Source organism: Schistocerca serialis, chromosome 7 (assembly GCF_023864345.2).
Source record: "Schistocerca serialis cubense isolate TAMUIC-IGC-003099 chromosome 7, iqSchSeri2.2, whole genome shotgun sequence".
In the NCBI taxonomy this organism is placed as follows: Eukaryota; Metazoa; Arthropoda; class Insecta; order Orthoptera; family Acrididae; genus Schistocerca; species Schistocerca serialis.
Window position 1 is genome coordinate 284,869,244 of NC_064644.1, and position 13,517 is coordinate 284,882,760.

The following is a 13,517-nucleotide window of genomic DNA, read 5'->3' on the forward strand; positions in this document are numbered from 1 at the left end:
TTCTGTACTTGGGAAGCCTTCACAGTCTCCAGCAGAAGAGTACCATACTGTAGCCTCTGGATAGATTTGAGTGGCCCAGCAAGTCCTTTGAGTGCTTTATGGACATAAAATGGCGTCAGCTTTTCTAAAGAATCCTCGACACATTTGATAACAACAAAAACACTATCCATACAGGATGTGGTCTATTATTGTGGATATTGTGATCGATAGTCAGAGCTGATCTAAGTGGACTAGCCACATGAGGCCTTTTTAAGATTTGAGTGGTAAGACTGCCCAACACCCCACTCGAACCTTTGGGATTAGAAGAATGAAATCTATTCTTCATGGTGTTCCCATGAACAGTTAGGGAGGAAAGTCCACCCTCACAGAGCCCCTCTTGTCTGGGTAGCGTTAAACAACTGAGCTGCGGCTGGTTCCTCTGAGGTCGCCCGCTAATGACTGATGCACCGTAACAGCCATGCATCTCATCAGTGCGCAGCACACGTTGAGATTGAGGGTCTTTTTTATAGATGTTTTTACAATCCTCACGATCCGGGTGGTCAAGCCAAGATCCCCATTCCCAGAGACACACACGTTCTACCACCGCGCCCTGCGGTGTTCGCTGAAGCACGCTCAGAGCTTATGGTGAAAGGGAACTGGTGGTGCCTACCAGTTCCCAGCTGAAGAATCCCGGAATAGCCAAGCCCGTACTTAGTAAACAAATGCCGAGTCCCTGAAGGCTCGAACTGCAATTAGGATTCCCACGTCCCACCTGAATGCGCTACAAAAATATTTTATAAAAGGAGCAAGCAGTCTGCGTGGAATGTAATTCTTCAAATTTCAAAACGTAAGTGAAGAGAGTTGCCGAACCCCTGCAATTTATGAACAAGTATAACGCAACACATTTAATGTTACTCCATTGACCTCGCCGTGTCACTACAAGGCACACATCACTAGGGAAAAATTTCTCAATATATTAGGTTTTATTTCGTAATAATACGTTCTACTGAACCAAATACTGAACTAATGTCCGTATGTTTGTGTAACAAGTAATACTGCGTCTTGGAGAAAGAGAAAAGACCTGCGCCAATGGTAAACACCACGGACACTGAGAGAGAGGAAGTGAGTCTTTCACTTATTCTCATATACAACACTCTTCTTTAATTCTGATATGGCACAGGTAAACCGTACTCTTTGCCAACAAACGCCACCCATTGGAATGCTAATTATTTGTTATTTCTATTTGTGTTGCCATACGTGAATGACTTACTTGTCTTTTCCATTACATGTGTTTTATGATCAATAAATTCTTGACATTTTTATGCAAGATTAATCCTGCGTCGATATATTAATCAGTCATCAATAATTTACGTGGCAACCGTTTCATAATATTATTTCAGTATTCAAATTTTACCTAAGATTCTCACGAAAGTCATAACCTCCAGTGCAGGCTAGCAACAGCAACTACCGTCAGAGGGTATGATTAATTTAGCGGATGCATAGCCAGATAGACATATGAAAGGCTTATAAGTTAAAGGATTGCTGTGAGGGTGAACTTACAATCGCCTGTAGTCTTTCAAATCAAGCCGCTTAACCAGTGTAGTCTTGCGACACATCACTGGTGATCGATTGTGTATTCCTTTTGAAGGTAGTGCCACCAATGTAGAACGGGGAGGAAGTTGTTAGTCGAGATACATAAGAAATTGATTAATACTAGCAGGAATAACTTCCAGAATGCGATTTTCACTCTGTAGCGGAGTGTGCGCTGATATGAAACTTTCTGGCAGATTAAAACTGTGTGCCCGACCGAAACTCGAACTCGGGACCTTTGCCTTTCGCGGGCAAGTGCTCTACCAACTGAGCTACCGAAGCACGACTCATGTCCGGTACTCACAGCTTTACTTCTGCCAGTACCTCGTCTCCTACCTTCCAAACTTTACAGAAGCTCTCATGCGAACCAGGAGTGCACAGTTTGCGTTCGGCAGGGCAGCAGTGCGCACCGCGCACGGCCGTCCACGCCGCTACGCGCGCGGAGTGTTTTGTTTACTTTCTCGTCACAGCGCTTCTCAGTCGAACAAGCTGTAATGGCCAACTCTTGCAGGAAGAACACTCTTAAGTTCACCTTCTCAAACGAATACGCACGACCCAAAGCACTGGCCGTCGAACGCTTCCTACGCGAAGACGTGAAGATCCCGCGTGACGAACTCATCGGCATACACCTATCGATCATTAGCAGCGTCGATTATGTTAAGATGACTTCCGACGCTGCCTGCAACGAGATCATTCAAAGGACGCGACATGGACTAAAATTTCACCACTCCGACGGAAACGTCGGGCCTGTGGATGTCGACCATGCAGGACTGGGCCTTAGGACGATCCGTGTATTCGAACTGCCTTTCGAGGTGACTGAAGATGAAGTCATCGCGGCGCTAAGCCCGTTCGGAAAAGTCCAGAGCCACGTAGCCGAGACATGGGCTTAATGATGTGAGACAAGTCCGAATCGATCTCAAACGGCACGTTCCATTGTACATTTCTATCGGCGGCTGCCGTGCGGTGGTCATTTACGACGGACAACCTCGAACATGTTCCGGTTCTGGCAAAGAAGGCCACGTCCGTAATGAATGCCTGCAACGCCGCATCACACAACTAAGGCCCGACGATACGAACACCGACAGAACCACGACCACCCTTCCAGTCACCTATGCGGCGACACTGCACGTCCAGCCCTCACAAGGCGCCGTTCATGAACGTCTCTCTGGTCCGTTACACCCGGAGGCGTCCCAGCACCTTGACACCGGCGATTCCGCCCGTGAACATGTCCAACAGCCGGACACACCCACGCTAGAAGATCACAAGGATACCAATGAGAGTGTTCTGGAGAATGAAGACCGCATCATGGCACCCGCGGCTTTTGTACCGGAACGACGTGAATCTCTTCCTTCCTCAGACACCGAAACTCATTGCCGAAAGCAGAAGTCGCCTAAACGACGAAAAAAACGCCGCAAGACATCAGACTCGACCATTGAGCCCCCTCCGCAGGACGAAGAGATGCCACATCACTCCGACGGAGAACACGATAACACTTTCTCCTCTGCCACGGAGACGCGTCATCCACAAGACGGTGAACCGTCCGACAGAGATCGTGCACAAGCCCCGCGCCCAGAAGCCATGGAACATAGCACGCCTGTTGTCACCGACGCCATTGAGCCGATTCGGCCAGCGCTGCCACCTCCCGCCGATGTCAAACCTGTCGGACACCTTTCATGGGCGGATGACACGGATTTCCCGCCTCCATCTGATGCGGAAATGAGATGTTTCTCCGTTAGACCAACACTAAAATGGGGGAAGTTTCTACGGCGAATCCTGCGACTTCTACGGACTTCCAGCATCCACCACAACACTCTTCAACAGCGACGAACCTATCAACAGCACGGATCTCCCATCAGGCGTACCGAATAGCTACTATCAATACTAACAATATCGGCTCCCACGCTAAACTTCAACTGCTCCGTGACACGCTCAGAGCAGCGGACATCGACATCGCCCTATTACAAGAACTGAGGACAGCGACTTGGACTGGGTGTTATGGATATGAGACGTACGCCGCCCCTGCAGCTATGGAACACACAGGCGCAACCATCCTCCTCCGAGAAGGAATTGCAGTTTCCGATGTCGCATACCTCCCAACAGCGCGAGGGGTGGCCATAACAGTTGAAGGACTCAAAATCATAGATCTCTACGCCCCATCGGGCACTGACAAACGGAGGGATCGCTCCCAGTTTTACGCAGAAGATATCACGCCTTTATTCCTCTGTCGATACGATCATCTCATCGTAGGTGGAGATTTCAACTGTGTTCTCGAGCGCACAGACCAATACCCCCATTTCACCACATGTCCCGAACTTCGCTTCCTCGTCCGCCGCCTTCGTCTCCTCGACACTTGGCGAGTGGTACACGGCGACCGCCCGGGGTATACACACATCACGAGCCACTCCGCCAGCCGACTTGATAGAATATACATCTCTAACGCTCTAAAATCAGTTCTCCTCGACGCGGAACGTTGGCCATCTGCCTTTTCGGATCATGACATCTATATCTGTACCATGAACCTACGTCGACAATCTATATGGCGCAGTGCAGGACCTTGGAAACTCAATGTCGCGCTACTGCGGGACCCTGAATGTCGACAAGAGGACACCGACACGTGGCACACCTGTGTTCAACGCATTATGCGTTACGAGACCACACTGCAGTGGTGGTTGCTGTGCGCCAAACCGGTCATCCGACGCACATTGACACACTATGGCAGAGCCAAAGCCAGGTGGAATCACCATACAACTGATTTCTACTATAGCGCTCTACGTGAACTCATGGATCATCCTCCATCCCCGGATCGCCTCAAAGAAGCTCAACGCATCAAGGCAAAGATTTTATCCTTGACCAGATGCCGTCTAGAGGGAGCCATTGTACGAGCCCGCAGACAAGACAGCATTAATGGTGAAGAACCTTCTATGCATCATATTGTTCAAAATGTTTGTCGACGCCGACAACTTTAGACTTACCTGATGGACGACGGCTGACTTCGCAAGCTACCATTGCGGATGCATTCACAACGCACTATAGACTTTTCTATCAAGAAGTACCTGCCGGTGCAGAGGCCATTGCTGAGGTTGCCCATGAGACACTTGGTACTCTAAACGCAGCAGCTGCAACCCTCCTGACTGGTGAAGTGACCACCGACGACGTCGAAGGCGCTGTGGCCAAGGGGTCTCTGAATCGATCTCCCGGCCCGGATGGTTTACCTCTCGAATTTTACAGAACCTTCCAAGATTTGATGATGCCACGATGGAGGGACATGTTCTGGGAACTTTTGTCCGGCGCGGCGAACCCGCCACCAATGTTCATGGAAGGCTTACTTGTACCAGTCCCGAAACCCGCAGGAGGAACACGACTCGACAGTTATCGGCCGATCACGTTACTCAATTCGGACTTCAAGATTTTCACACACCTTCTAGCAGTGCGACTCAAACATGTCTTGCGGGACATTGTTTCCCACGAGCAAACATCCTTAGGCGGCGATCGTAGTATACAGACGGCCCTCAGTGAATTTCGAGATGTGATCGCTGTGGCAACACACTCGCGACTGCCAGGCGCTTTAATCTCCATCGACTTCAAACAAGCGTTTGACCGCGTCAGTCATGCATTCCTCGACGCAGTGATGGACCGAATGGCAATTCCCCCGACGTTCACGCAAGTGATTATGCGGCTCCTTCGTGGAGCAACGTCCAGACTTCTCGTCAACGGCAGACTTACAGAACCTATACGGATTGAACGCTCAGTACGGCAGGGTTGCCCTTTGTCGACGGTACTTTATGCCATTGCGATGGAACCACTCATTTGCGGATTACGGCGACGTTTGACAGGTATTCTCTCCGGGATCATATGTTCCGCTGCCGAGCTTACGCGGACGACTTGGCCCTCGTCGTACGTTCAGCGGCTGACGTACAAGCTGCGATGCAGTGGATTACCCATTACAGTGCAGGGGCAGGGAGCGCTATGAACGTGGCAAAATCATGCGCCATGAAGATCGGCCGCGGCCTTCCCGCAGATAGCGTAGTTCCATTTCAACTGGTGGACACCATTCGTTGTCTCGGATTGGTGTACACGAGAGACATTCGCCGCACCTCGGCGATCAATTTTCGGGCGCTGCTGCAACGCATCCGGGCCAACATACAAAATCACATACTACGCCCGCTGAATATGTGCCAGAGAGTCACCTTCGTCAATACCCATCTGGCAGCTCGGATACCCCATATAACGCAGATTCTGCCCATCACTGCGACAATGGCGGCCAGGTTACAGGCGGCATTCGGCTATTTCATTTGTTCTGGACACATCTTCAAAGTCCAGTATGAAGCTCTCACCTTACCGAAGCGGGATGGTGGCCTCGATCTGGTTAATGTGAGAGCCAGAACAACGGCACTTTACACCAATACTATGCTGCGGTTATGGAAAAGCCAAAATGCTAGTTTTACTGGAATGTTGACCACCGAGCTCGCGCCTGTTTCGAGACGCCCACCGACGTCTTTGGCACACATCCCACCTCCGATGTCACATATCGGCTGTTTAATTTTGGAGTACTGCTACATATGCACCGAGCTCCCCAGGACCAGGAAGACGACTACCCGCGACATCTACCGCCTTCTCCGAAAGTCTCCACCCCGCAACCCCGTCGAAACACGTCACCCCCAGGTTTCATGGCCTACAGTTTGGAAAACGATCCACCAACCATATCACACCACTGACACCACCTCTATGTGGTACCTTCTCGTCAACGGCAAGTATACTACAATACAGAAACTGCATCGCATCGCGCTGGTGGACTCACCCCTGTGCCTCAAGTGCAATGTCGAAGTTACAGATTTACATCGTTTTGAGTGTGGGCCAGCAGCAGCTGTCTGGACCCTCGTACAGAAGATTGTGGCTTTCTACCTCCGAGCACCACCACATCACGTTTCTCCCACTATGATGATATATCCCGACACGACCTACTTTCCATCGGCTAAGTGGCACGCCATCACATGGATCAGTGGCATGGCTGTCAACTACCTCTTCCGGGACGACATCGCCACCCGGCGGACTTTTGGACACGCCTCCAAGTACATCACCACACCCTCGGCCGGCATCGACACTATCGGGCCATTTTCGCGAACTATTTACAGAGCATTTTCACCAACCCGCCTCAAAGCTGGAATCTCAACGAACCGTGCCAGCCAAGGTTGGACAATCCCACGTTCCCCTTCAATGGTCAATGATAGAATGCATTTTGTTCTACTGGCGCGCCAAAGTGGAGCATGGCGCGGAAAGTATTCCTATATTATTTCAGTTCTCTTTTCTCCTCCTCTCCTAAGTTTTTTTTTTCTCTTTACACATGTTTATCCTTTTCACACATAGCTCTCTACCTGACCCTATTTGTTTTCTTTCTCTTGTGCTCCCAAAAAAAAAAAAATGCTGCTGATGGTGAGAAGACTGTATACTCATTTATGTTAACAAAAACCATACAAATACAAAAGAAGGCCTTTGCGGAAAAAAAAGTTGGTAGAACACTTGCCCGCGAAAGGCAAAGGTCCCGAGTTCGAGTCTCGGTCGGGCACACAGTTTTAATCTGCCAGGAAGTTTCAGGAATAACTTATTCGTAAACATGTTACTTCTGAAATATTCATTTCCTAACATTAAATTCTCATATCCGCAACCATCTAAATACAGTTTAGAGTGTCACAAATCCCGAAATCGAGAAAGAGACAATACGTCAAAGCAAAGCCGGATTGGCAGCAATCATTGGCACTTCACCATTTGTTTTTGGAAGGTGAACCTTCCTCGGCAGAAAAACATTTTCGCCTGATGGTTTTAGGTAAATGGTTTCAAAAACCATCTAGTATCTTGCAAACGTCTTTTGATGACTATTGCTCAACAATTCCAATATTATTCGTTTTATTTGGTACAATAACTACTCTCTTAATCGCCAGTTCTAGAAACTACAAGCACGCCGGAGTTAGAAACATACACACCAATAGTGACAACACAGGCTTCTGATGGATCAACACTGGTGGTTCTAGGAGGTCTTGATGACTCACCAGAAGCTACGACGGCACCTGCACCACACACGACTCCGGCTTCAGGTATGAACTGTTTACATTTCTACTGTTTTCACAATTACTGTTTAACTTCGATTTACGTACCTGCATCATTCATAGGATCAAGCTAGCTCCAGCTATCGTTAGATCGTTAGATGCCCACGCTTTGCAGATCTCTGTACTAGTGGTTGTGCTGCGTATTAGGGCTGCTTCTCGTTGCATTCATGTATGGAACTCAGTTTAAAGGGCTTCCTTAGCGCGTCAGAGTGCGATGTAAACTGTCTTAATCACGTCCTGGTGGCCCCTGTAGTAAAGAAACGTGGGAGCTGTAATGCATACCTATGTTACATGCTTCAATGAGGTTATTTCTACTGAAGTAGGCCTTCGTACTATAGTTGATCGACAAACGCCTACCAGTAAGAGATTTTTAGCATTTCCCAAAGGCTCAAGCCGGGGTTCAAGCCAAACTACAATTCCAAGAAAGGTGCAACATCTTCAAGGACATTGTTCAATGACACCAGAATATAACATGTGCTTACTGAGGGCTTGTAGTGTTAGTGATTTATTTGTAACGGTCATCAGAAATGAGTTGGCGCTGACGGGAGAGCAGCCTGTGGCCCCTCTGCTTTAGCTCTGAATCCAGTGACAGTGCTGGATTTAAGGGCGAAAAGTGTTTGGAACACTCATTCAGGAGTACAACCATCCGCCGCAGGGAAGTACCTACGCCTGTTGTTCAACTTAAGGCACTTGTATGGCATCGCGTTGTGGATCTGTAGGAACTGGACGGACGAATTGACGGATGCTGCACATGTTGGGCACAGTGCATCAATGGTGCGTCTCTGCTTTCAGCAGTGGTCTGTGAAATCTTGTTTGACCTTTAGACCAGATTCTGCAAGTCCACGCAGTACAGACACACTTCAATTACGATGCACTTATCGAGCAGCAGTGGCCGGCCGAAATTCATCCTGGGGAGAAACCGGGGCCCATATTCTACCTTATGCGACACCAAGGACCGCTGGAAACTGTTTGGTTGCAGCAGGATCAGTATGACGTGTGCCTCTCGCTACTGACACTATGACATAGAGAAGCACGGCTTCTCTGGTGTTGTGAAACAGTCGACTGGAAGATGTCTTCAGTGATCAGAGTAGGTTCTTAATTTTACCCTGGTCTGCTGCCATAGTCAGGCAAAACTTTTTAAATGGATGTTCCACCATTTGATTTTGCCAACGGCCCTGTCGCAGTGGTAACACCGGTTCCCATCAGCCCGTCAGGACACGGAAGTAAGCGCTATCGAGCTTGGCTAGCATCTGGACGGATGACCGTGCAGCTCTATCGAGCGCCGTTGGCAAGCAGGATGCGCTTAGCCCTTTTGAGGCCTATTGAAGAGTTTTTTTCTTTGTCATCAGTCTACTGACTGGTTTGATGCGGGCCACCACGAATTCCTTTCCTGTGCTAACCTCTTCATCTCAGAGTAGCCCTTGCAACCCACGTTCTCAATTATCTGCTTGACGTATTCCAATCTCTGTCTTCGACTACAGTTTTTGCCCTCTACAGCTCCCTCTAGTACCATGGAAGTCATTCCCTCATGTCTTAGCAGAAGTCCTATCATCCTGCCCCTTCTCCTTATCGGTGTTTTCCGCATATTCCTTTCCTCTCCGACTCTGCGTAGGATCTCCTCATTCCTTACCTTATCAGTCCACCTAATTTTCAACATTCGTCTATAGCACCACATCTCAAATGCTTCGATTTTCTTCTGTTCCGGTTTTCCCACAGTCCATGTTTCACTACAATACAATGCTGTACTCCAGACGTACATCCTCAGTAATTTCTTCCTTAAATTAAGGCCGGTATTTGATATTAGTAGACTTCTCTTGGCCAGAAATGCCTTTTTTGCCATAGCGAGTCTGCTTTTGATGTCCTCCTTGCTCCGTCCGTCATTGGTTATTTTATTGCCTAGGTAGCAGAACTTCATTGACATCGTGACCATCAATCCTGATGTTAAGTTTCTCGCTGTTCTCATTTCTACTACTTCTCATTACCTTCGTTTTTTCCGATTTAATCTCAAACCATACTGTGTACTCATTAGACTGTTCATTCCGTTCAGCAGATCATTTAATTCTTCTTCACTTTCTCTCAGGATAGCATGTCATCAGCGAATCGTATCATTGATATCCTTTCACCTTGTATTTTAATTCCACTCCTGATACTTTCTTTTATATCCATCATTGCTTCCTCGATGTACAGATTGAAGAGTAGGGGCGAAAGGCTACAGCCTTGACTTACACCCTTCTTAATACGAGCACTTCGTTCTTGATCTTCCACTCTTATTATTCCCTCTTGGTTGTTGTACATATTGTATATGACCCTTCTCTCCCTATAGCTTACCCCTACTTTTTTCAGAATCTCGAACAGCTTGCACCATTTTATATTGTCGAACGCTTTTTCTAGGTCGACAAATCCTAAGAAAGTGTTTTGATTTTTTTTCAGCCTTGCTTCCATTATTAGCCGTAACGTCAGAACTGCTCGTCACCTAGCGCATTCTCAATCTTCTTTTCCATTCTTCTGTATATTATTCTTGTAAGCAGCTTCGATGCATGAGCTGTTAAGCTGATTGTGCGATAATTCTCGCACTTGTCACCTCTTGCCGTCTTCGGAATTGTGTGGATGATGCTTTTCCGAAAGTCACATGGTATATCGCCAGACTCATATATTCTACACACCAACGTGAATAGTCGTTTGGTTGCCACTTCCCTCAATGATTTTAGAAATTCTGATGGAATGTTATCTATCCCTTCTGCCTTATTTGACCGTAAGTCTTCCAAAGCTCTTTTAAATTCCGATTCTAATACTGGATCCCCTATCTCTTCTAAATCGACTCCTGTTTCTTCTTCTATCATATCAGACAAATCTTCACCCTCATAGAGGATTTCAATGTATTCTTTCCACCTATCTGCAGTCTCCTCTGCATTTTACAGTGGAATTCCCGTTGCACTCTTAATGTTACCACCGTTGCTTTTAATGTCACCAAAGGTTGTTTTGACTTTCCTCTATGCTGAGTCTGTCCTTCCGACAATCATATCTTTTTCGATGTCTTCACGTTTTTCCTGCAGCCATTTCGTCTTAGCTTCCCTGTACTTCCTATTTATTTCAGTCCTCAGCGACTTGTATTTCTGTATTCCTGATTTTCCCGGAACATGTTTGTACTTCCTCCTTTCATCAATCAACTGAAGTATTTCTTCTGTTACCCATGGATTCTTCGCAGCTACCTTCCTTGTACCTATGTTTTCCTTCCCAACTTCTGTGATGGCCATTTTTAGAGATGTCCATTCCTCTTCAACTGTACTGCCTACTGCACTATTCCTTATCGCTGTATCTATAGCGTTAGAGAATTTCAAACGTATCTCGTCATTCCTTAGTACTTCCGTATCCCACTTCTTTGCGTATTGATTCTTCCTAACTAATGTCTTGAACTTCAGCCCACTCTTCATCACTACTATATTGTGATCTAAGTCTATATCTGCTCCTGGGTAGGCCTTACAATCCAATATCTGATTTCGGAATCTCTGTCTGACCATGATGTAATAAAATTGAAATCTTCCCGTATCTCCCGGCCTTTTCCAAGTATACCTCCTCCTCTTGTGATTCTTGAACAGGGTATTCGCTATTACTAGCCGAAACTTGTTAAAGAACTCAATTAGTCTTTCTCCTCTTTCATTCCTTGTCCCAAGCCCGTATTCTCCTGTAAACTTTTCTTCTACTCCTTCCCCTACAACTGCATTCCAGTCGCCCATGACTATCAGATTTTCATCCCCCTTTACATACTGTATTACCCTTTCAATATCCTCATACACTTTCTCTATCTGATCATCTTCAGCTTGGGACGTCGGCATGAATACCTGAACTATCGTTGTCGGTGTTGGTCTGCTGTCGATTCTGATTAGAACAACCCGGTCACTGAACTGTTCACAGTAACACACCCTCTGCCCTACCTTCATATTCATAACGAATCCTACACCTGTTATATCATTTTCTGCTGCTGTTGATATTACCCGATACTCATCTGACCAGAGAGCCTTGTCTTCCTTCCACTTCACTTCACTGACCCCTACTATATCTAGATTGAGCCTTTGCATTTCCCTTTTCAGATTTTCTAGTTTCCCTACAACGTTCAAGCTTCTGACATTCCACGCCCCGACTCGTAGAACGTTATCCTTTCGTAGGTTATTCAATCTTTTTCTCATGGTAACCTCCTCTTGGCAGTCCCCTCCCGGAGATCCGAATGGGGGACTATTCCGGAATCTTTTGCTAATGGAGAGATCATTATGACACTTCTTCAATTACAGGCCACATGTCCTGTGGATACACGTTACGTATCTTTAATGCAGTGGCTTCCATTGCCTTCTGCATCCTCATGTCGTTGATCATTTTTGATTCTTCCGCCTTTAGGGGCAATATCCCACCCCTAGGACAAGAGAGTGCCCTGAACCTCTATCCGCTCCTCCGCCCTCTTTGACAAGGCCGTTGGCAGAATGAGGCTGACTTCTTATGCCGGAAGTCTTCGGCCGCCAATGCTGATTATATATCAAAATTTAGACAGTGGCGGGGATCGAAGCCGGGACCGAAGGCGTTTTGAGTATGAATCAAAGACGCTACCTCTAGACCACGGGGAGCTACTTCATTAAATGGCGCGACTTGGCGTGAGTGATGGGTGTGCTGACCACGTGCCCTACCGTATCCATTTCCACTGAGGTCTTAGTCCGAGGATGGCACTGCGGTCGGTCGGTAACGTTGACCCTTCTGAGACCTGTTCGGACGAAAAGAGTTAACAATCATGATAATGGCCTTTGACCATTTTCAGGTACCACAAATTTGGGCATCATAGGACTTTTATAAACAAAGTCTTCATCGAAATATGTTAAATTTGCTTATGTAATGCTGGAACAAAAACACTTTCACCAAGTGTCTGGCAGAAACAAGTCAAATATTTGTGATACCACACACACAGACACACACCCACACACACATACACACACACACACACACACACACACACACACATAGGACAATTATTCACAGTATGGTAAACAGGTTTGTTTTATTCCTACCAGGCATATTGTGAATGTGTTCTCGTTTTTTATACTGTGAACCCGGCGTTATATGACAAAATGTAATCTATTTAGACGTGATTTCTTTCATTGAAATATGATCATGCCCAACATCGTGGTACTTCTAAACAGCCAAGGGCGGAAATCTTGATTGTGCAATAAAATAAACGACTATACAGTTAAATGGCGGAACTTTCGTTTCAGATTGTTGCTTCTGTCTGTATGAGATTCATCGAAGAAAGCCTATAAGGCACAGACCTGGTGAGCGGTCTGTTCTGGAATGCATTCGCCACCAACACACAGGACACGTCCCAGGCTTCGGGATTTAGGGGAATACCGGTTACAATCAGCGGTCACTTTTAGTGTTTATGGAGGGTAAAGTTGCCAGTACCTCTCACACTGCATATGTGCGACTGCTCTTTCTTCGACAGCGAGGTGATATGCTTCTTCAGCAGGACAATGCACGTTCACATAACTGCTGTTGCGACGCCACGTGCTCTTCCTGCCAATTGAACAGGTATGGGACCTAATGAAGCAGGAACTTATTCGTTCTGCTTAGCTTGCAAAATTGGCGAAATGCAACAAAAGGTGCAACAAGCCTGAGACGGTCAACCGTAAGATGACATTTGGCACCCTTATGACCGTTCGCATGCGGAAATACCCGCCTGTGTATTAGGCACAGGGGAAAGCACTGTGCATTCATGGGACGGTTTGAGCATCCTTTACTGTGAGATGTCTGCTTCATTTAGTCTGAATTCGTTATCACATGTTTCTACAATAGTGTATTACAGCCACATCG

The 13,517-nt window shown here is 47.0% G+C and overlaps 1 protein-coding gene across 1 annotated transcript in view; it reads left to right on the forward strand.

The window, feature by feature from the left end:
• LOC126413022 (mucin-2-like) overlaps positions 1–12,506 on the forward strand; it is a 49,114-nt gene extending 36,608 nt beyond the window's left edge. The window contains exons 5-6 of the mRNA XM_050082915.1: positions 7,506–7,658; positions 12,472–12,506. Of these exons, the coding sequence (XP_049938872.1) occupies positions 7,506–7,658; positions 12,472–12,506 (188 nt within the window). The remainder of the gene's footprint in view (positions 1–7,505; positions 7,659–12,471) is intronic.
• The last annotated feature ends 1,011 nt before the right edge of the window (positions 12,507–13,517 follow it).